Raw genomic sequence first — 24647 nt, forward strand, 5'->3', positions numbered from 1 at the left:
ATTAACACTGTAATAAAATCTGTATCAAATGCACATGATATGGTCTCAATTGTTTACGCTAGTGTTAAGTAGTAGGCCGTAAAGTGAGTATAATAATAATAAGTATTGTCATACTGGATAAATTACAAAATATGTGCTCATATGCTCCCATGTGTCATGATCCTACTGTTGGGTAATATTAAGCTGGTGGGTAACTGGTTGTCATGGTAACTGTGGGAGTGGCTCCCATAATTGGCCTTGATACTGGTCACCTGACGGATCCAAGATGGCGGAGTTGCCTGCCAGCTGTGGTTTTTACCACTTATGAGTCTCGACTCCTGCCTAGACAGAGAGCCGGTTTGAATATATCAGTGGGGTCGTGAGTCGTGACACATGCTATAGAGGGTTATAGGTGCTTCTGGTGACTCGGCATGCTATAGAGGTTTTAGGTGATTTTACTCCAAAGAAGTCATTAAACCAATCCCCTCCCCCGCTGTGACTATCTCACCTCCCGCCAACCAAAATATCTTAAGCCTGGAAACTCTGTTGATGCTGGCAGTCATCATATGATGACTGCCAAAGTCATGTCTTAAGTCTGTGATGTGTAATGTATTTGCGTTCTTTGACGTGTCATCCTTGCCTGAGACCATGGGTGGACCTGCGGGTTGAGACCATACCCTCTCAGAACTCCCTAAATAGTGTACTATAAAGTGTTCACTAGGTAGGGAAAAAGCAAGACAAATACAACACAGCCTGAGTCTGTTGAGGTGAAATGCATTGTGGGATGTAAGGCTACCTCAGCTGGAGGGAAGAGAGCGAGGAACGCTTGGGACTGCGTCTGCTGACCAATGAGCTGATGCTGCTCCTGGAGGGGGAGGAGTCTGGCAGGAGAGAACAAACAAAAAATAAATCAATGTGAGGGATTATTTTCCTTTGCATAATACCACAAGTATTGGAGTCAATTCATGTTGGCTACAAACTTTTTAATTTGTTTTATCTTTTTAATCACAAAACGTTAATGTTATCGTAATGGAAGAAAGTTATTTGTCCGTCCTAGAGAGTGTGCTGTTGTGTATGTAGTATAGTGACCATAAGTTAATTTGCGTCAATTACCTTCTCTTCATTTAAAAAACAATGGTGGCCAACGACAGACCTTTGGAACCCTTGTCTCACAAATAGGATTTTAGACGGCAGTCGGGGCTATAGTCGGGGCTCTGCAAGTGCTTAATTGGACAACTTAAAAAGGCCAGCACTAGTAAGCAGTTTAAAAGTGTCTGGAAAGGTTTAAAATCAACACTGTCAGACTGGCCGTGGTGAAAACACACTCATCAAAATCCTCTCCTGAATGCTTCATTCACTCACGCAAATGAGTTATCTGCAGTAAAATATCTCCCTATTTTAAACGTTAAATCACACAAAGTAAAGGGATGGTTCCCATCCCTATAAGTGATGCAGAGTTATATTGCAGAGAGATTATTTCAGAGCAGATGTATCCCATGTGCCTAAATATCTATGAATACACATGTATAAACATAGAAAAGATAGATTAGTGTATAAGGTGTCTTGGTACTGATAAGTCACTGTTTTCTCTGTAGATGTGTGGCTTTCGGGAAAGTTTCTCCAAACAAACGACAATTCAAAGTTCCCACATTTCCAGCAGCCCTGGTGAGCCGTCGACCAGAGGCTTGCATCAAAGCCCCTCTTCACTCCGCAGGCCCGTTAACATCAGGGCTCTAACTAATTCCTGCACAGCACATTGGCACCCAATGAACGGGCTAGCAGTGCTGTAGCAGTCAGAGCCGTATATGACCTGGTTCTTCTGTCATCAAGCCGTAGCACTGAGTCCCAGATCAGGCTCCCGGGTCCCCCTCCTGGACTATACAAAGGGCTTTGGTTGAATGTAATGTGACTTTTTACATGTTTTCCAGAATATAAAAAAGGAGTTGTTGCTGGATGAAGTTAAGCGTGATGAATGATGCCAAATGTGATCTATATTATGCCCTGGGAGACAAGGGTGTGTGTGTGTGTGTGTGTGTGTGTGTGTGCATAATTACAATTGCAGGCAATGAGCTCATGCCCTCTGTTTTTCTTCACGTCCGTTTTCTAAAATACACACTCACAAGTCTCTTTTGTATTGGTCTCTCTCTAGTATTTTAGCTCCTGGTTAGGTGTGTGTGTGTGTGTGTGTGTGTGTGTACCTGAGGGTGTGGTGGAGCGTGAGGGGTTCTCCTGCACACCCTTCTTCCTCGGCTGTAGCTCCTCTTCAGTTCTCTTCAGAGCCCTCATGTACTTGGAGTAGGACCACGACAACTGAGGAGCGCACACACCATGATACACACACGCACACCCACCATCAAACACACACACACACACAAACACACCACCCGTTACAACAGCGTAGATGTTTCTGCTTCTTCTCTGGTGTCAACGGGGAGGATAGGCTCAAGGCTACTTGTATAAGTTAAACTAATGGCTTATCAAGGTTATGGTTCAACTTTCATCGTTTTGTCAAAAAGCATTGGCTAGTTGTGTGTGAGGTGGGGGGTGATGAATGTCCCGGTGTCGCCAAGCGTGGGCGCACCTGGAGCCGTCCGTTACCCGGCCCGCCGTTAAACACAGACAACGGCCGTTTGCGCAGAGAAGCCATTGTAAATGTCAACGCGCGGAGGATTTGCCTGTGTGTGTGTGTGTGTGTGTGTGTGTGGTGTGTGGTGTGTGTGTGTGTGTGGTGTGTGGTGTGTGTGTGTGTGTGTGTGTTAATGCATGCTTGTGTGTGGGTTAATGTGTCTATGGGTGTGTGTTTTAATGCATGTTGTGTGTGGGTTAATGTGTCTATGGGTGTGTGTGTGTTTGTGTGCATGTGTGTTTTAATGCGTGGTTCTGTGAGTTAATGTGTGTGTGTGTGTGTGTGTGTGTGTGTGTGTGTGTGTGTGTGTGTGTGCGCGCGCGTGTGTGAGTGTGTGTGTGTGTACCTGCTGCGTGGGAAAGTGAAGCGCTTGGCTCAGCCTGCTGGTCAGCTGGTCCTCCTCTCCCCTGCTCTCTCTGTCACCGCCCGACTTGTCTCCCTCCACAACATCCTCCTCCTCCCTCTCCTCTGTTAAACTCGGCTGTCTCTCCTGCTCGGGCTGCACCGAGGTGAGAAAATGACCTCACGTCATATTCATTCACTATTTAATTTTTCTGTACCGTTCTCTATTTTATATCTAAATAACAGCACGTTATGATATAAAATAATATTTATTCTATGTATGATGTATTATATGGACTCCATTAAAACCTCTTATCTAGAACGTTTCTCATTAATTAAACGCGTCCATTCAAAAGTCAATCCATCCAGGGAATCTTTTGTATAAAATAGTTTTATTCCGGTCCGCTTTTAAGTAACTGTCGTCTGAAAATGATAGAACTATAACTGCAGCTCCAGCTTCAGCCACTAGAGGCCGCTAAAGGGGCTAAAGTACAGGGTTGAAACTGTAACCCTGGCTTTCTCCCCACTGGTACCGGTGCGCTCTTCTGCTCCGCCCTGGCCTCCCTCCTCCTGCGTCGCTGCAGCCCGGCTCTGTGTTTCTGCTCCTGCTCCTCCAGGACGGAGAGGAGCTGCTCCTCACAGAGGCTGCTCCTCAGATCCTGGAAGTCTGGCCACAGCTTCAGCAGCTCGGAGAACACGGACATCTGCACACACATGGGCAGACATAAACACACATATATAAATAAATACACACACATTTAAATAAATACACACGCGCATGACACAGAAATAAATACACACGCACACCAACAGAAATGAATGCACAGAAATGAATACACAGATGCACACAAACACACACACACAGAAGTAAATACATACACCCACACAGAAATAAATACAAGCACACACACACAAACACAGAAATAAATACCCACACACATGCACACATAGATACACACGGTGTACCTGAGCCTCCCTGAAGATGTAGGGGCCCAGCGTCTGGCGCATCTCCAGGATGCTGCGGGCCTGCCCAGGGGGGATGTCTATCTGCAGGGCGGGGGGCACGCTGGAGCTGATGAAGCAGCTGATGATGTTGGACACCTTCCTCTGGATGGTCGCCTCGTCACTGTGGGAGTGACACAGGTCCTGTATAGGGAGAGAGAGACAGAGAGAGAAGGGGGGTCTATCTATGACTCCATAGGGCTCCATACAAATACAATTCTATCAAACTCAGATTAATAGTATTATATAAATATATATACATGTACCGGTGTACACACACACACACACACACACACACACACACACACACACACAAGCACACTCCTCAAACCTAACTCTGATGGTTAGATTGCATCTAGGAGAACATTAAATTTTTCCCCTTTGTAGACATGTTCAATTTCAATTTACAAAATAATTACAATGGTATCCCGTCATTACGGGGTGCACTGCATTTACCGTCCAATAGGTGGCGGTAGCTCGCCTCAACTTGTTTCCGCTAAATCCTATCGAATTTGAGTGGTAGCCAGCCGTGTGACGTCACCTTGTATTTCTGGACCTCCAGCCAGAAGAGCACATCGTTCTCCAGGAAGTCCCCCTGCAGGGCGGCGAAGCGCTGGAAGTGCCCGCAGGACGTGGGGCTGAGGAGCACCCGGCGCAGGACCAGGATCTCCTTGGAGGAATTCATCCACCTACCCGGCCTGGACTGCCACACACAGGGGTCCAAGGGATGGGATCATTGTGTTACTGGTGAACAGTGTGGGTGGCCACACGGTTCACCCTCTCCTGTGAGGGTGCATGTGAGTTACTGCTTTTTATTCTATGTCTTGTGAATAGATGTTGAACTTTAAATAACTAATAAAGTACATTTGAAGGGTGCGTAAACCCCTGTTTTAGCAGGAGAACTTAGAGAACCCATAAGAACAATTTATTCTTTTGGGGACACACTGCTTGTTAAAGGATGAAAAGGATGACAAGATAAGTTGTAAGAACGAAATGGAAAATAACATGAGAGCAGAGGTATGACCAATGCTGTCTGCCCAAGGGTATGACCCATTAAAAAATGTCAAAGGAAAAATACGTCTATGTCGTGCAGATGTCATTCAGGTCAAGTCTCAAATGCAAAGTATTCCAAGTGAAACCGTAAGAAATGACTCCCCAACTTCAATCTCGAATGAAAAATGTTCCATGAAAACACAATCACAAAGACAGACAATCAGGCAGCAATCATCTCCTCAGCCCCACTAGTCACCGATGCATGTGTTTATTCACTTCACGGTGACGTCTGTGTGGACGGCCTGTTTGGCAGAAGCCACCGTCTTCCGCGGTCCAAGTCAACGCTCCGGTCTCCAAACAACCATGACTCCGGTCTATACCGCTCCAGCGCTACGGATCCATTAGAAGCTCAGAGGATACCGTGATGGATTCAGGTCCGTGGAACGCTCCTATCATTTTTATCTTTAATTAGTTTTAGAGACAGGGCTGGGGGCTCCCACATTCCCAGCGACCGTTCAAAATAAAACTATCAAGATGACGGTTTAGCAGCGTCTGCGCTCGAATCATGATGGATCCAAGACGGGAGACACGAAGAAGTGCCCCCGGAGCCGGGATCATGTTCAGAGTCTCTGGCCAAATAGTGAGCCGCTGGAGCCAAGCGGTCCGCGGGTCTGAGTCTCACCTGCTGGGGAGGCCTGTATTGTCCTCAGTCCAATTTGTTAAAAAAAACGAAAGCAAGCCAAAGTACGAAGAACAGACGAAGAAGAAGAAGATAAAAAAAAAAGATAGAGTTTCGATGTAGAGTTTCTCCTTACCTTGTTGGCTGCTCTCCTCTTTCTGTGGTTATCCCGCTCTGGAGGCCCGGCAGCCGCCTGGAGCTAACGCACACATGCGCACGCACACATGCACACACGCACACATGCACACACACATGCACACACACACACACACACACACACACACACACACACACACACCAGCAATAATACAGTACGCACGCACGCACGCAGACACACAGTACACACAAGCACACAAGCACACATACACACACGCACACACACACACACACACACACACACACACACACACATAAGAACACACACAGGCGCACACAAATACACACACACACAAACAAAGTAGACACAAAGCAGTGGACAGTGAAAAAGGGGGAGGTTAGTCAGGGACAGTACACCTCTGACATCTGAGCCTGCTGTCCTCTTGGTCGAACACGGTAACTAACGCAAAGCTCCTCCTCTGCTCCACTCATCCACACCCCCCCCTGTCCTCCTACCTCTACACCCAGCAGGTGTAGCGGTCTAACCTATCCCCCTCGCTCTCGCTCTCTGGGCGACTGTGAGTGCGCGTGCATGCGGGCGTGCCTAGGTCTCGTCGTCCTCCACCCTTCACCTTTCTTTCACCCTACACCTACTTTTCCATCCGCCTCCTCCTTGTGGGTAACACTAAACTCTGATGGACTCATTAGCTTGCCGGCGCCTCAGTGTGTCCAAACAAGCTCCACTCGATAACATAATGATGCCGAGCGGCGGCCGTGTATGTCCGCTCTTTATGCGTTAGCCACTAATGAGGGTGTCGGTTGACAGCAATGTTGTTAACACAGTTGTCGATATGTGCGCAGAAAACTACAAACGGTGTACCTTGTGGTTCTGTCTTTTAATGAATTCTTCAGTGGCCAGGAAAGGAGGCAGCCATGTTTTTTCAATATGGCTCCTGACGATGCTCTGGATCTCGCCAACTATTGTGTCTGTCAGACACTCCCGCTTTAACCTCTCTGGTCCCCCTGCACGGTGTAAAATCTACACACACACACACAGACACACACACACACACACACACACACACACACACACACACACACACACACACACACACACACACACACACACAATGACGTTATGTTTGCATTCAGATTCAAGCTTGTGTTAGTGTTTAAGCGCACGTGCACTTGCATCTGGAATGAACAGTGTTGAAAGATGTCTTGAGTGACAGGGTGAGGACAGACTTGATGTCTTTCCGAACGGCATTGGAAAGCACACAGGGAAAATCAGAGGAGCAGAGATAGGAGAGGTGAGGAAAGGGGAAGAAGGAGGAGAGAAGAGCAGGAGAGAGGAGAGGAGGAGAAGAGAGGAGCGATGAGGGGGGAAATAAGTGAGGAGGAGAGGAGAGGGGAAAAGGGAGAGGGGGGAGAGGAAAGGGGAAAACAATCCAGCTGTGCTCTCCGTCACTCTGGAAATCACCGGATTCCCTCTATCACCGCCATCTGCATTCTCTTTGTACTTTTTTTGTTAATTTACACTCCTTTCATTCTCCCTCTTTCTCTCCGTCATATTTCTCTCACTAAGTCTCTCTTTCAATCCTCTCTCTCTCTAGACATGCATGCAAATACACACACACACACAAACACACACATTTTACTGATTGTATACATGTTTGAAATGAGAAGCAGCCGCTGCAGCGGAGATGGGCGGGTGGGGAGGGCGGAGGGAAGTGGGGGCTCACTGTTCCACTTAAAGACTGACGGATGGAGCGGCTTCAGCGCCGAGGCGGTGGAGCTGTCAGGTGCCTCCACTCAAACCAAGGCCAGACAGAAAACACGCAAAGGATTCCCAGACAATCCCGGGCATCCCAACTGACGTGGAACCAGTAGACTCGTGGCAGTGTAGGTGTTACCCACCCTGCAGCCATTGTTCGTTTTTGAAGCATAGAAGTATATTTATGCATAAATCGATATAAATATCAGCGTTTCTTTGACTATAGCACAGAAGCAGCAGCTTGTCGTGGCCAAAGAAGATGCAGATTCACACAGCAAAGAGTGGACGTCGTGTTAAAGGTCTCCGAGACACTTTGTAAAATGTTGCGGCTGTTAGCCCAGTGGGTCACCTGAGTTGGGCACTGTGCCAAAGCCATCAAGTAATCCAAGAATAATCCGGACACCAGACCCCCGGCTATAAATATCAGGTTTTATCCAGCTGACACCTGAGTAGGCACACCTTTGTCCAAAACCACATCTTATTCCAGCTCATTTTGAACTTGTAGTGCTGTCTCTATAATCCTTCATATGAATCTGGTGAGTCTTTCTCTTGCTCCATGACGCTAGGGTTAGGGTTAGGGTTACTCTCCTATCACTCAGCGAACAGACAAAAGAACAGAATGCGACTCGCCTCATTCTGCTGGACCGCTGTAGCCGGGCTGTCAGGACCCAGGAAGTACTTCCTGTTGAGGTATCTGTCTGTGATGTCAGCTGACCTCTGCTCTCGGCCCGCCTTGTCTCGGTGAGAGGTCCGTCTGTATTGTTCCAGGTCCAGCCAGCAGCGCAGGTGAATGCTGTGGAAACACACACACACACACACACACACACATATTTACCAACACGTGCATGTACACTGAGTCACGCCAGCTGGGTCGACATCTGTCAACAATCTTTGAGACTAGACGATCTCCGGTTAAACAATAATACAATCAGAGAAGCTCATGCATGTCACGCATATAGATAGACCGTGATGACCCAACGTTTGATGGATAAAGAAATGGGCTACGATTAAAGTGCCTGAAAGCTCCCTGACAGCCAAAGCTGGCTTGTCTCTTGGGCGATCTCTCTTTGTCAAAGTAAAAGTCTTGCGGGCTGCTCATCCCCACCTGGCCTCCCGCTCCTCCAGAAAGGAGGTGAACTGCTGGATCTCCTGGCTGCTGCGGAGCAGGGAGCCCAGACGGTAACCACGGTAACGTGGCAAGACCTTGGCCCATGGGTTGGGCTGCAGGGGGGGCCCTGCGGAGGGCGAAGGGGTAGGGCAGGGAGACGAGGGGGGCCGGGCCTGCTGCAGCTGATGGCAGAGGAAGAAAGAGGGGACGAATGACCGAAAGAATATGTGAACCAAAGAAAGAAAGAAAAAGATTTGACTAAACAAAAAAAAGATGGAAAGGAAAAAACGAATGACCAAAAGGAAGAATAGATCAATGAAATCATGAAAGAGTAGAACAAATGAACGAAATAAGAAAAAAAAAGAAAAAAAAACAATGAACAAATGTATGAATGAAAGGATGAAAGAATTACAATTGAACGAACGAACGAATCAAAGCTAAACGCTCACCTCCCTCAGTCTGAGCTGTGACTCCTCATGCATGACCTGCAGCTCCCTGAACTCTGCACTGTCCAGCTGACGCACCTTCTCCTGCACACACACCTGGGACACACACACACACACTTAATGAAATGTATATACATATATGTACGTAGACTTAAATCTTATATGCAATGGTTGAAACTTTCCATGAGAATGATCAAGAATGAACTGTGATAAAACTTGTTGAATTCAATTGAACTACATTTATTGAGCTTATTTGATGCCTTATAACTTAAAGATAAACGTTGAATAAAAATGTATTCCCTATAGAAGTCTCATTCAACGTAAATGAAAATATTTATTCTAATCCTCCCATCGGACTAAAAGAGCTGGTGTTCCCCGCCATGCTGATAGTTACCTGAACATTGCAGGGCTGAATTGAACCAAATTCCCATGCAATTGGGTAGTTTTAAACAACCCAATTTAATGCTGCAGAGCTAGAATTACATGTGTGCATTCTCCTCCTAAGTTTTAATCCCCTCGTGTAGGCTTGGATTTTCTATCACATACAATTAGTAAAAATTCCTAAAATTCCCTTAACTTCCTATGGAACATTTCCAGAATGTACCAGAACATGACTGCCCTCTTTTGGACCATACTTCAATCCAGGCAAAGGGTTGATCCACATCCTCATGACCTCAGCTAGTACACCTCACCACCGGTCAGTGACTGACCCCCTGGTCCTGAGGTGCTGTAGAGTAGGGTCTGGTAGGACAGGGGGTCTCTAGTGTGTTGTGGCTATCAGGGTCTGGTAGGACAGGGGGTCTCTGGTGTGTAGTAGCTACCGTCTGGTAGGACAGGGGGTCTCTGGTGTGTAGTAGCTACCGTCTGGTAGGACAGGGTGTCTCTGGTGACCAGCAGGGTCCAGGCCTCTAGAAGCAGGTCCAGGACGTGCTCCTCCACCCGGTCGAAGAGCTCCTCGAAGGCAGGCCGCAGACACTCGTACACCCCCAGCCTCTGGTCCTCCCCCGCGCCCACAGACGCCCGCGCCGAGCCACTCAGGAACCTGGAGAACAGATGCTGGTGCACGGTAGGTTACCGTCAATTTCATCATTGCCATCACCATTGTAACATAACATTGCTAACTGATGAAAAAAGATATCTGGTAAGACACTAACCCTTGACTCCTCGATTTGGTTTGAAGGAGAACCAACAGTATTTGTACATTGGTTTGCATTGGATGACTCCCTCTATAGGTTAAACAAGTGCTATTGCATGCATAATTTCTTATTGGCTGAGATGGTAACATGGTCAGCTTCTGATTAAGAATTGATGGGACACACCTGTACCGCCACTTATTGAGACTAAATTGAACAGGCGTCATTTTTAAAAGGCGGGGTCTGCTTTATTGGAGCACGTTCATTGATTAAAACATTTGGGACACATTCACAAATACAGGCAGCCTCTACCATGTATTGAGACACAATGGGTGAACATGGTTCTTAAAGGGAAACATCCAAGGGTGTAGGCGTCATGGAAACAAGCAGAGGAGTTAGCCATAAACATTTTTTTATACATTATAGGATTTAGGGTGATGATGCTAACTAACATAGCGCCTTTCATTAGGGGGAGGGGGGAGCAGTCTATGTGCAAAGATAATTAAAGAGGCTGTAGGTAAGCTGTAAGACTGAGCTATAATTTGAGGGGGATTTGTTAGAAATGGTCCAACCATCTGTCAGATTTTAGTGACTGAAATGCTCTGAGAGATGATCTGTTCTGGTTCACTGCGCTGGTCTTCGATTTGAGACTGCTCCTAGCTCATTTCAGGGAATCTCTTCCCTGATTGGTTCAGAGAATCACATTTGCACACACACTGTTATCATCTCATGGCAGACAAATGTATGGAATAAGGGAGCAGCGAGGGAGGGGGTGTGTGTGTCTATGTGTGTCTATGTGTGTCTGTGTGTGTGACATGGTGAGAGAAAAGGCAGAGAATTACATTGACCTGCTTGTTGTTCAAACAGTAAGAGTGATGAAGCACCACTGCTCTGACAACATCCCCCTGGAAACTAAACCCCAGCCTGCCGTTCCTCTTCCACTGTCATCCATCTCTTCATTCCCCTCCTCCTCCTCCATCTTCCTACCTCTCTGTGTTCACTGACACCTCCGCCGTCACTCAATGTTGCTTACGCACTCAATACGCACACAGCATGGGACAAGGTTTTGTACACATTTTGTACACGTAGCGAGCCGAACAAAGTAGTGTGTGCGTGTGTGTCTGACCTGTGCTTGTCTCTGTACAGTGTATGGGTCGAGACTGTCCTGGTAGAACAGCTGGTGATATCGCTGCAGGTCACTCCAGAAATGGACAGCGTTCTCCCAGAGCTGAGACAGAACAATAAGTAAGGAATAAACCACGACACCCTGTGATGTAATGAGAGGCTTCATTGAGCGTTACACAAGTCTGGTTCTCCAGTCTACACTCGGTTCCCTCCTGTTTGGCTGCTCTTTGGGCTTGTAGTTTAATACCGGAACCATCTTTGTAGTCCTGCGGCCAGCGGGGAATGTATAGTCCTGAATATGCTTTTCATGACATAAAAAAGCACTCGAACCAACAAATGTATTGTTCTCTCCTACTTCAAATTGGCAATACATAGCTACAGTACAAATGTAATCATATAAAGACTTTGGTGCAAACAAAATAGGGGTCCCAATCTTTCTTACTGGGTTTCCAGAGACTTCACAGAAGTGAGTGAAGTAGAGTCCAGCATGGGAGTCTGCGTGGAGAGCCTGCAGCATCCGCTCCATGCTTGTACTGGGGAAACACTAACCAAACACAACACACTGCCATCAGGAACCTGTTTTCACCATTCAAATGTCATTTTTACTAGGTTGTGTTTGCTTTGCTGAAGTCTAGTTGTAAAAACTCTCAAGGGGCCACCTTTTCGAGAGGGCTTTCATGTGTGTGTAAATCTGTGTCCCTTCTCCCTCCCTTCCCTGTATTTTTAAATGTATTTATTTATCTATTGTTTCTACAGTCCTGGTATACCTGTGTATTGGCGGACAGACAGGATGCAGGACAGGGTATCGGCTAGGTAGTCATTAAGAGTGGGGAGGGCCGCCACTCTATTGGTAACCAAGGGAGAGGCTCACCTCTCTCTCCGTGCACGGCCCTGGGAGCGCAGCATGCCCCTCACTGTCTTCCTGGGTCCACTGGGACATCCAGAACCTGGGGGCCCTGGGGAGATGGACCACCCAATGAAACACAGCATACCATTAAAGGTTTTAAACCTACATTTGTAACAGATATGATTTGATGGAGGCTTTTTAGTGTCATTAGGAGGGCCCTGCCCTACCTGCTGAGTTAGATGGGAAAAGACATCAGAGAAAGGGAAAACAAACAAAGCCAGTAGTTAATACAAAAATGTAATCCCAAAAAGTAATCTACAAGGAAATCCAAAAACAAATCAAGTCATAAAAAAGGCACCTAGAAAAAGTAATCGAAAAAAGTAATCTGCACCTTTCGAATTTAAAAAGTGTTGGTATTTAAACCTAGTTTAGTATTAATGTAACACATGAGATATGGTTGATGTTGTTATTGTCATTGGCAGTTTTAACGAAAAGCACTACCAGTTGAGCTACACAGGACCACTCCACAGAACATCTGTGGATACTTATTTATACATTGGATTTATAAAAACACTTTTATGAGCAGCACCCAATGACACCTTACAGGAAAACAAGAAACTTCTATTTCAACATTTGAGATAGAAGAAAAAGAGAAAGGAAATATATAAGTCTGATGTGATTATAAACCCAGGTATCTGTAGAATGGGCTTACATGACACCAATACAGTGTGCGAAATTCGGGGGGGTCTGGGGGGGCTGGGCCCCCCCGATTAACCCATGAGACCCCCTGAAAGCCTCAAAAGCAAAATTTGAAGGGGGTCTCAAATTTCGTCCAAAAAAAAAACCATATATATATTTTATTGTCACTAATGGTCATTTAAATGTGTTTAAGCTCACCATGTCCAGTATTCAGAATTTTAAACATTTATTCACAAATATGTTCTAATTTTTGCCAAGCGGAGCCAGCCAGTCCTGATCTAAAAAAATGTGCCAATGCAATTGCGCCACTGACCGAAAAATACCTGGTCTATAGCGGACAGCGCAGTTGTTGCTATTTTGACGTGCCATGGCAGGTCGGAACTACAACATAGCCTACGCTTACACACACGTAGGCTATACACACAGGCATGCAAACTAGTCACCTTTCGGCGAAATTTGCAGTTTTTTTAACAAAATTGGCCACTTGTGTGATTCGTGGAGATCCATTGAGAAAACATTGGGGGTGGGGGGGGGGTTTACAGCCTGATGAAAACGAGATGATAACTAAATAAAAATCAATTTAGGATGACAAAATCTACGACAAAATCTTTTGACACTTTCGTTAACGAATAAAAACGAGACGAAAATGTAAGCGGGACGATTTGGGAAGCGATCCAATCAGAACTAAGCTCTTTATGTGGGGAAGTACTGATTGTCCCGCCCGGCAGGTCAACTAGCAGGTGCTTGCTGCGTTGCAAGCAAGTGTCCCTTTGTAAACAGTTTGGCACAACAATCACCGGTTAAAACACAACCAACTTGAAGTCATTGGCAGACGAGTCATCCCGAAATTCACGCAAAGATAAGCATACTTAAACAGTTTTTTCTTTCAAGCTAATGTTATGTGTGTTTTTGCTAAAATTGGAATACAATACAAGCTGAAAGAAACCACCTCTGTCCTGTAACGGTACCGGAGCTCTGTGCTGTTGACACCACAGTGGGGCACAGAAACACAGGATTCACTGTGGTTTCTGTGACATGAGAAACACTAAAAATGAATACTAATGTTTTATAAAGAAAGCTATCTTAGTGGGAAAGCCACGCAACAGATAGCCACAGTTACATACAGTAATGTTCTTATGACGGGAGAAAGGAGCAGAAATATAGTATAGAGACAACTTGGAGCTGTATGTGTGCGTATGTTTGAGTGAGAGACGGGAGTGGATGAGAGACAGAAAAATCTGACCCCCCTCCATTCTACCTCACAGGTACAGAAGGCCTCCGACAAGGATGGGCCACTGAGTGCAAATAAAGCTAGTGCATCCCAGAACAACAACAGACCAAGGAGGACGCCAGAGAAAAATGCATTGTACACACAGGATTAGCAGTCCCAATGATTGAAGATGAGGACTTTGTTTTAATGATTGATACAGTTGATAGGATGCTGACTGTTCCCCAGAAAACTAATAAGCATCTGATTGACAAACATTATGAATCATCATTTGTGTTTTTGCAATTTTTAATTTTTCTCCAAAGAAAAAGCAAGGCCATATTTATTTTTTATGAGACTTAGTTATAAGATAAATAAAGTTGTTTCATATCACAACAGTTTAGTCTGTGTATTTATATTTCACGTTTATTTCATTAATAAAAAAAGGTCAATTTTTTTTAATTTTATAAAAAAAAATCCTTAATTTTAGAAGTTAAAAAAGAAAAAATTGAAAAAATAATGCTAATAATTATATAAAATTTAAATATATATATTATATAAAAATATATTTAAAAAAATGTATTAAAAAAATTATTTAAAAAAATATATACAATTTTTTTATAAAAAAAATATATTTAAAAATATATATAAAAAACAATAAATTTTAAAAAAGATTTTGACCTGCGCATGCTGATTTTTTTTGGACATGCGCGACATGCAGGTAAAAAAAAAACATGCGCTCGCAGGTCAAAAAAAAACATGCGCACGCAGGTTAAAAAAAACATGCTCGCGCAGGTCAAAAACATGCGTGCGCAGGTGAATTTTTTTTTTTAAATGTATATATATATTTGTTTTAGTATTATTTTTTAAATAGTTTTTTATATAATATTTTTTTAATTCATATATATATATTTTTTTTATATACATTTTTTTAATCATTATTTTATTCTATTTTTTTAACTTCTAAAATTAAGGATTATTTTTTATTTTTTATAAAATAAAAAAAATTAACCTTTTTTTTATTATATACACCCAGACATCATGTACAAGCCCATTACTTTGGGCTTGGATTGATGAGTATTTGATCATGAGAAAACATAGTTTTACCACGAGTGAGTGTTTAAAAGAATGAATGAATGCGGGTGATGCTTGGTGCGTGTGTGTGTGCGCGCCCCAAACACGTAACGCATAATGCAGTCCATGGTGATGTATATTAACAGGGGGACACATGCATATTATGAACACAAGTCGACAACGACAATAAACTAAGCCATTTGAAGTTTGAAATTCATGTGGTCATGCCTCTGTCTCAGCGGAGACTGCAAACGCGCTGTCAAAAATCAACTCGTCAAGTCAAAATGCGCTGGCTCTTAAAGGGGATGGGAGATGCCACTCTCATTGGTTTATTGCATGTTACGCCCAAAACACACCTACGGGTTTCAGCCCAACCCATTTTAGATTTGCGCCAGGTGCAAAGCTCATTTATCTCGCCGTCATACAACATACAACAGCGCCATAGAACCGCCTACAAAGTACTTTGACTTTGCGCCTTGACGTCTGCTAAGTATGCTATAGGCCTACTGCATGAGAAAAATTTAGATCGATATTGCGCAACAATCAGGAGATGGGGACCCCCCCGAATATTGAAGGGTATTTCGCACACTGCGCCAATAGATACCTCTATATTTAAATGGAGACGATACTAATGCATTTCAGAGTGCAGAGTAATCTCTTAATGAATCTGTGGCACCCGATAGTTGGACTCTTGTTCCTCCCTACCAGTAGCATAGAAGCGCCTCGGTGAGACGAGGCTGAACCTGTCGCAGTTTCTCCTCTGTCCAGCAGGGGGGGGTAGTGAGCCCCAGTCGAGAGAGCAGCTCCGCGTTGAGGCTGCACTGGCTGCTGCTCTGCATGTATCGACTTCTCATCAGCACCAAATGTCTGCTTCACATGACATACTGATTATTACACTATACACAGAAGTCAAAATATGATGTATTCCAAAATATAGGCCAACTTTAAGATCAGTCAGAGAAGAAAACAACACAGGAGACACATAGGAGATTGGAGTTACATTTTCATTTCAAAGTTAATAATTGCACGGCTAATTTAATGAATATCGCATGTGTTGGGTTTGGTCCTCTGTACCTGTCCTTCCTCTCCCATTGCTGGGTACTGGTCAGCCGCTCAATGTCCATCCACAGATGGAGGACTCTCTCACCAGGAGTGTTCCGCAGGAATTCCTTGAAATCATCTAGGCCCTGTTTGCCGCCATGGAAACGGGCACCCTGGCAACAAATGTCAAAGACGTTTTTCTTGGCTAAGTCCTCATACCCCTCCTCCATCTTTTCCTTCACCTCTTCATCTTCTTCTTCTACTATCTCCTCCTCCACTTCCTCCTCCTCCTCTTCACCCTCCTCCAGAATCAATTCCCTTCTCCCTGGCTCTCCATCCATCTTCTCCTCCTGCTCCCCCTGTCTGCTCCATCCTTCACACGTTGGACCTCGGCTGGTTGGTGTCTGGGTCAGACAGTTCTTCCTCTGTTCTCCTGCTGGTCTGCAGCACCCCTCCATCTGTATCCCTGTTGTCATAGTTGAGTTATGAACATCCATAAAGAAGGAACATATGAACAGGCTCCAGCATTAGGCAATAGAACCTGAGCAGTAATTGATCATCTGCTAGCGTGTCTGCTTTTACTCGTAGTCACATGTCGTATGAGTCCAATCTTCCACTCGAATAGGCAGTATATGCACTTACACAGAAAAAACACACACACTCACACACAGTTTAACTATAAACTATTTTTGTGTACATAAACCGCTGTTTATGTAGACAAAAACTTACATAAAGCCTCTAAATTGAATGTTTTTAACCTATTACTCTTAAACAGTATTACTAGTTAGCTCAGCACCTGGGGTTATGAGGTTGCAACTGCAGACACTGGCAGCCATGTACTGGAGAGGTGAGACCAGAGACTTAGGGACCCCAGGACCCTGGGGGTGAGGCTTAGAGCAGGGGAGCCGAGAGAAATTCTCTAGGTACATTTTCAGATCCGGCCTCTGCGCTGCTAGGGTCTGGTCAGGCCGTCGGTCATCATGGGGTAGGGGCGAGGACAAAAAGGAGGGGAGGGTGGATGGAGTTTTCGGGCCCCCCACTTCATCTGGACCATAGTGGTGGGAGGCTGGTGGCGTTGAAAGGCATCGGTGCATGGACTCTGAATGTGGGAAGGGTAAAGAGGGGACGTTAAGGTGGTACGTGCGGAAATTATTTGACAAGCAAATCAAAAACTCATCATAGCAGAGCAGGATTGATTTGGTGGAGCCAGTGGAGGCTGAAGGGCCCCTGAGAGGCTGTTTGTCCAGCTCACCATCCCCTCTGCGGGTAGGGGGTCTCGGGTCAGGCAGGAAGCCCCTAAATGAGTTGTCATCCATCTTCCGCACACAGGGGCCCGGTTCCCATTGAGAGAGCAGCTTGGCTAGTCTGGGAGACACAGCGGAGCCCTCGTTCAGCTCAAGCTAACCATCTATATTTCTATTTGATTATTATGCAAAAAGGACCCTAACCCAAACCTGTCATTTCACCAGAGCACTTCTGTATGTATGTGTATACAGTATGTATACTGTAAACTAAAGTACAAGAGCCATAAGATTAATTTAATATAAGAAGGGTGACCGCACATAACTCTGTGAGGGCTCCAACACTTTTGACCTCTCAACTAATTATTCAGTATTCCAGGTTAACAGAAACCATTCAAAACAATTCAGAGGGGCGAAGATGTAAACACCTTAGTTACAGCCGATTGTCTCTTCCGTGATAAGAACTTGAGAAGAGAATGCTGCACATGCATAAAATAGTGTGAGTATCACTAACTCTGCTTGCATCAGCTTCTCAACAAGTTCCTGTGTGTTGAAACAACAATAGTTGGTGTGTTTTCCCCACCTGTATTCAAAGTAGCAATCACTTTGAACAAACAATGGCAGACGCTCTGCTATGATCCACTGGAGTCCTTGCATTTTGTCCAGGAACTGCAACATTCAAAAAAATACCATTTCATTTTAATCCCAGTATCCAACAATAGACTTAATTTCCCACCCTGAAAGAATGAGTTATCTTATAGTTATTATGTGTTTAAATATGGAGAAGGTTTCATAAAATACCTATAATAGGATTTTTGTTGTCAGGGACAATTTAAGACCCTATTTAGGGGGGGGGGGGGGGGGGTCCGATGAAGTCCCCAGTTCTCAAGTCACGTCAAAAGTCAAAGCTTTATTTGTCATATGCACAACATAACACATGGTCATTCTGGACAGCGAAAATCCCTTGTGACATGGCAGGCAATGGATACGTAGAAGGTAATAAACCATTGCAGATCTAGCCAAATGTACATCTTATTTGGAGCTTAGGGCAAAGGCCAAGTCCTAGAGTCGCCCCTGGTGGTGGAGCGGAACTCACTTGGACGGTGTAGTTGTTGTCTACGAGGGACCCGCTGAAGGCCAACAGGGCTTGATCCTCTGACAGCCGGCTGGACTTTCTCTCCTGCAGTACGGACGAGATCCTCCGGGAGACACGCTCAGCGGCTCCCGTCTCAACCTCAAACAGACCACTGTCCTGGTTGTAGGACAGGGCCATTGGGAACGACTGGATACACACAAAGGCGCGCACACACGCACACACACACACACACACACACACACACACACACACACACACACACACACACACACACACACACACACACACACACACAAGGTAGAATAGTTAAAGAGGCGACCAAAACAATTTGTTCGTTCGTTTATATATAAATTATTTGCGTCGTTACATAGTTAGAGACCAGAAGGAAGCTGTGTTAGGAGATATGACGAGAAAACTGCATGGTCCGTATATCTTACCGGCAAGCTCAGGAAGTCATTGAAGAAGTGGACTAGTGTGTCATCAGAGGCCAGGTAGTGCTCCTGTATACACACAATATTCACAATACTATAGGAGTATATTTTATAGATATTGTAATATAGGAATAGTATAGTCAATAGTATAGAAACAAAATTGCTCAAAATGTCCGTAAAATACTCACAACATTGTCCGCCGTAATAAAAGGAGGGTCTAAAATTAGGGGCAGAAAACTTCAGTGAGATTTCAAATGATAGAAATAAATTGGCCGTCAGAGAAACGGTTACCAAGACTACCCTTACCTGTTGCAACTTGTCCACATATTCTTGACCTGACAAATAGTCGGACAATTTGTGTCGATGTCGGCATTGTAGTTTAGAGACAAGTAAAATCAAATGTGCAGTTGGACACCTTTCCTTTAAAGCCCCGCCAGTCAGCCACCAAAGACTTGAGTGTAATTACGGACACATTGCAGGTTGCTATGGAGGTAGACTCATGTTTAAAACACACAGGCTAGTAAAAGTTTAACTAGGGTACCAGGGACAGAATCTTGGAAAAACACTAATCTTCTGGTGGTCATAATCCATAAACACATTTTTTCATTGCATTTAAAAAAAAATAAAAAGCAACTACCTTAAAAGTTAAATAGTGTGCCACCCCATTAATTCAACGTCACACGGTGACTGAGTGAGGTGACATATTTTGCAGTTCATGATAAGGTGGCTTATACCACTAGATGGCAGCAAAGGCCGGAAAATGACTCAGCAGTGGATTGCGCTCAAGGAAACGTAAGGTAATTTATTGTAGATTGGCTTGAATTTTTAATTCGAATTTAGTGGTACATTAGACAAAAAAATATATTCCATTCTCCCCCCCCCCCCCATGCCATTGATTAGTCACCCTTCAAGAAAACTACACACCATGAATGCTTGACTGACAACACATGTATGTAAAAAAGGGCTTTATTTAAAATTATCTGAAAACAATTTATACAAATCATGTTATAAGAGTATGTATAGAGTATAAACATATAGAGTACGATTCCAAATATAGACAACTTTCCAAGTAAAGGTGACATTTACACAGCTTAAAAAACTAAAAAAAATACAAAAAGAAAAAAGTGAAGCTTCCAACGATCAAACGTGACCATCTTTGATTGCATCTGCTGCTAAAGCTAGTTTCCAAACACATTTTAAAACAAGTAAAATTGATTTGGAAGAAAAGAGGAAATGGAAATCAATACATAAATATCCACAAACACACATTCGAGGATGAGTACAAGTTTGCTTTGAGGTGGCCATGAAAAGTAGTACAGTGTGCAATGACTGATTTAGCAAGACCGACATTCTTCATCGTTCATCCATCCATTTACCCATCCGTCTACAGCCTCCTGAGGTTACGCTTGCTCTGTGCACTGCCAGGAACGACAGTGTCTCGCCTGACGTGGCGCCCAGCCGAGCGGCTTAGACACTCGCGGCCGCCGTGGACATCACACAGGCAGCCCGTGCAGAACTGGAAGCTGCAGTCGGCCCGGCTGCAGACTCCCTCCTTCTTGACCGGATGACATTTGGCCGGGTGCTGGCAGCGAGGGCATGGCTTGAGGCACTCGTCAGTGAACAGAGTTTTGGCCACCTGGTGGGACAGGAGAGGAGGGGTTGGTTTACCTGACTTGCTTTTATCTTTTGGTTTCTGTAGGTTTGAAACCATAAGAACAATGTGAAAAATGGATCCTAATAATATAAAACCATATTCGAACAATATAATAAGTTGTTTACTTTAATACTAGTGGATTGAAAAGGCCTTTGTATTAATTATCGTGAGGAATCATAAGAGATAGCTCCTTTCCCGTCCAATTGAAAGGTTAGGTCAGTTAGCATTTGCTTTGCCATTGACTTAGAGTCAGTACTGAGAGCATGCCAACCTCCCGATATCATTATTGTGTACATTCCTTTAGCCGTCTTGCATCTTCGCCAACATTTCCTTCATCCAATAGGATATTGCAAATAGCTTTACCTCTTACCTAAATAGTTAATGCTCCCACTGTGTCTTTTCATGGTCATGCTCTATTCAAATACTTGATTAGAATTTATTAGAAATGGCCAAGCCATCAGTCTGCTATTAGTGTGTGAATTTCTTTGAGGATATCCGTTTCTCATACAGTGCCTCTGTATGAGACAAGTTTGTTTTTAGCATGCTCCTGGCTCATGTCTGACCAGGACATCCATCTTGCCTGTCAGTCAAAGATGTGTGAATGAACACTACAAAATGGAGGACAAATGTAGATTGGGAAGGAACAGAAAGGGAGGGGCTGTTTTTTTGGTCATTTAGTTTGAAAATCGTGCTTTCTTTAGAACTCCTGAAGCTCCTCTGGAATTGTTCATACAGCTCAACATTTGTGTGGAGGATTGGCTTCTGCACTTACTTGGATGAACTTTTCTCGTTTGCTGCTACTGCTGCCACCAGAGTGTGAGGTGTTGAGCTGGGAGGGGGTTAAAGTGCTTTTAGCGGACTGTGGGGTGCAGTAGGTCAAACTCCTGGACTGGGCCTGGATGGAGCCCAGCACAGCCCTCTTGGTAAGGGCCAGTCTGGTCTCAGTGTCAGCGACGTGGACAGTCCCACCCTGCTGGGAAACAAAACCATCATAAGTTTTCTCTACAGTGTCCATATTGGATACAGTAAACACTTATTTCACTTTGAATGCCTTCACTTGAAGCCGCCTCAGCCTAGAGTCTTCAACAATCAAGGCTTGAATGAATCATGACTAGCTTAGTAAATAGTCCCTATTGAGATCTTATTTACCTCTAGAGCAGCTTCCAGGTCAATGAGGTGACGCTTTCTCCTGGAGCTGGCCCGACTATCCTGACCAATGATCTTATCCCAGCTGGGGCACACCTGACCAAATCTGAAAAAGATTGTAGTATTAGAGTTATGTTCGATTATTGGAGTATTTTTCTGTGTTCCATGGGGTCAGTAAAAGCTGGTTTGGAGGAATGCGAGCGTCTGACGCAGACTCATCATTGTTCTGTTTAACCACCATGATTGCCTGACTGACCTGTGGATGTCATCGGGGGCTAGGTGGTTGAGTATGACACCCAGGATGTGCCAGAGGTTCCTATTCTTTAGCTCTGTGAGGACGTCCAGCCTCCCCACACCCATCTTCCTGCCAATGAGGCCCGCCAGGGGCATGCTGGTTCTGATGGCCACCGGGGTCTCCACCAGGGCCACCGCAGAACGCAGCTCCAGCTCAAAGCTGGGGATCTGGTCCTGCATCATGGAGACCTTCCGGAGACACATGGCACGAACCAGCTGCACGGCGGGAGTCAGCGCGAGGGAGCGACACTCCAGACCCGCTGGATTCTTACAGAGTGGGGTGGCGTTGCGACCAGCGGCTGCTGCACTATAACAGGGTGGTGTGTCTCTTTTGGCCGTGGGCGTGCGAAGAGGTGTGGCAGTGTCTTGTTTGGCGGAGATCAGGCTGAGGGGCGTCTTCTGATTGCCTAGCTTTAGGCCGGTGGAGCCTGATGGCGTGGTGTCGGTGACAAGAAACACCTCATCCACCTTACAGGGGCTGTGGCACACAGAGAGGCGCTTGCCACCAGGGTGCGTCTGACCAATGTGGTGGCCGTCCTCCTCAGACTGAGAGCCCCCCTCTCGCAGTGTGGAGAGCCTCTGCTGCCGCTGGAGGCGGGAACGCCGCTTCCCATCAGACAGGTGCAGCGTCTCTGCACCGAGGCCCGAGGAGGAGAGCAACAGCTCCTGGAAGGAGCCGTCGTGCTCCCTTGACGAGTCTTGGGATTTATCATGGGCCAGGGAACCAAAGCCGCTGTCCTCGGACAAAGATCTGCTTGCATAGAGATCCGGGGTTAGGGTTAACTGTCAATGTGAAACTAAACTGTCATGTAGATATATGACAATTTATGTTGCCAATTTAATTACCCACATCAAGTATAGATTTTCATTTAAAAAGGCACGTACCTGACATAGGTGGGGGTAAGTGCAGCTGAGGGTGTGTTCTGGGCACAGGGACTATGACTAGGGCTGGCTGCCCCCATGTTGACTGGCGTTTGACAGCTTTCACTTTCAAGTGCAGGCAGGAACTTCCCCAAGCGAGGGGTCCCCAGCTGGTCTGTGGCACAATGTCCAAAAGAGTCAATGTGTTCGTCGAGGTCCACGTTGGAGGAGAGAGATACGTTCCTCTCAAGGTTGTCACCGGCATTTCTCCCATATTCATGAGTGGACGTCTTTACTTGAGCATAGAAGAGGCGCCGTTTCCTGGTCGACAGCGGTGATCGGCAATCCAGCTCAGATTTAAACGTACTGGAAGAAAATATTCCAAACAGTCTGTTGGGACAGTCATTAGACCCAGTGAAATGGTGCGTAGCCCCCAACCTGAGCGAAGCCTCTATGACTTTAGTGCAGGGCGTTATTTGAACTTCAGTTTTGGCATCTGTGGTGGATTTAGCATTACCCATGATAAGTCTTCGCCGCAAAATGCCATCTTTCTTGGATGTTTTGGGAGTTTCACACCAACCCACTGCCGAAGGCTGTTGCACCCTTCTCGAATCATTCCCCGAAATTCTGGTTGCTTCGGTGGTTCTTTCCTTCTTGGGAGTTACTGTAAGATTCTCTTTTGGCGTTTCGTTGTAATCTTCGGGGGACAAATATCGACAGGGTGCACACTTAGCTCCATTGGTTTTCCCAGAGAAGCTTTGCACATCCGAGTAACCACTGTCAAAAGAGCTCCTGCAGTGCTTCTTGAACCCCTGGAGGTGAACCCCTGAATCTGGGGTGCAATCCATTCTTGTAATGGGTTAGCCTCAAGCAGTCTTCAAAGCACAGGGTTGGAACAGGATGTCAATATCCCTGGAAAAAAAAGTACACACATTTGTTTATTCTATGGTGACGACCATCCTTGATAAACGTTTAATTAAAGTATAGTTTAACCAGCTAACCCAAGTGTGGCTCTGGTGACACTCGAGGTCTAGTTGGAACAGCTTTATAATTACAAAAATAGATCATGTGAAATGTTTATTCCCATGACGCCAATGGTTATTCCCATGGTTGATTCGTTTTCTATTGAGTTTGTTGTTAGTTTAGCCTACTGTAAACTGTTACAAGACCATCACAACCTCTGCTGTGAATCAGTGTTGCTATGATACTGGAGGTGTCCATTTAAACACTCAGTGGTTCGGTTTTCACTGCAGGTTTCGGTATTACCAGTGAGAACCCGCTCAAAAGTCAGCCGCGGCCGCCAAAATAAATAGTCGATCTATGCAAGCCAAGGGTCGCTTGTGTGGCTCCTCCCCTGTGACTCTTTATTGTGTACTACAGCCCCATCCCGCACAAAACAACCCATGAAAACAAATACAACTGAAACAAAGTATACATTTATGAGTCGTTATTATTCATTGTGAATTCAGGGTGAATTTAAATAAAATAGTTAGCAACAAACCGCTAGCCAGCTAGTGAAGCACTGGCGGTTCGACAGGGATGTTTCCCGGAAGGGAGAGAAACGCACCGTGACCGTTAATAATATAAACAAAATAAACCTACTTTCAAATAAAAACAGCTGCAAGAAAGGCGGTGTTGACCGTCACCGGCTGTGTTCCATGGGGCTAGGAGTTTAAAAGATAGCCTCTTCCGGAGCTGCTGCTTCTGTTGGTTTGGGCTTCACTACATGTTACTGGTCCACTCGAAGGTCGAC

The 24647-nt window shown here is 45.2% G+C and overlaps 2 protein-coding genes across 3 annotated transcripts; both read right to left on the reverse strand.

Annotated features, from left to right (window-relative positions):
* Positions 1 to 771: 771 nt before the first annotated feature.
* rgs22 (regulator of G protein signaling 22) lies at positions 772 to 20093 on the reverse strand (the record flags this gene model as incomplete). Its single annotated transcript, XM_084471919.1, has 24 exons — positions 772 to 860; positions 2178 to 2289; positions 2952 to 3104; positions 3481 to 3651; positions 3914 to 4093; positions 4491 to 4652; positions 5758 to 5820; positions 6598 to 6756; positions 8122 to 8284; positions 8597 to 8781; positions 9049 to 9141; positions 9907 to 10101; positions 11305 to 11406; positions 11746 to 11847; positions 12175 to 12259; positions 15836 to 15997; positions 16205 to 16344; positions 17212 to 17270; positions 17424 to 17536; positions 17996 to 18081; positions 18509 to 18694; positions 18946 to 19008; positions 19246 to 19274; positions 20078 to 20093. The coding sequence occupies 24 exons, from the start codon at positions 20091 to 20093 to the stop codon at positions 772 to 774; spliced, it is 2868 nt and encodes a 955-aa protein (XP_084328045.1).
* Positions 19926 to 24633, reverse strand: fbxo43 (F-box protein 43). Of its 2 annotated transcripts, none has more exons than XM_084471233.1 (6): positions 24497 to 24633; positions 22919 to 23806; positions 21996 to 22784; positions 21743 to 21845; positions 21366 to 21563; positions 19926 to 20575 (listed from the first exon to the last, which is right to left on the reverse strand). In XM_084471233.1, exons 2-6 carry the CDS (start codon positions 23740 to 23742, stop codon positions 20324 to 20326), a joined length of 2166 nt encoding a protein of 721 aa, XP_084327359.1. In that variant the 5' UTR covers positions 23743 to 23806; positions 24497 to 24633; the 3' UTR covers positions 19926 to 20323. The 2 variants fall into 2 exon arrangements, with proteins under 2 accessions (XP_084327359.1, XP_084327358.1); XM_084471232.1 differs by having other exon boundaries at positions 21366 to 21566.
* Between the last annotated feature and the right edge of the window lie 14 nt (positions 24634 to 24647).

This window comes from Micromesistius poutassou (genome assembly GCF_964030765.1).
Source record: "Micromesistius poutassou genome assembly, chromosome: 8".
Classification (NCBI taxonomy): domain Eukaryota; kingdom Metazoa; phylum Chordata; class Actinopteri; order Gadiformes; family Gadidae; genus Micromesistius; species Micromesistius poutassou.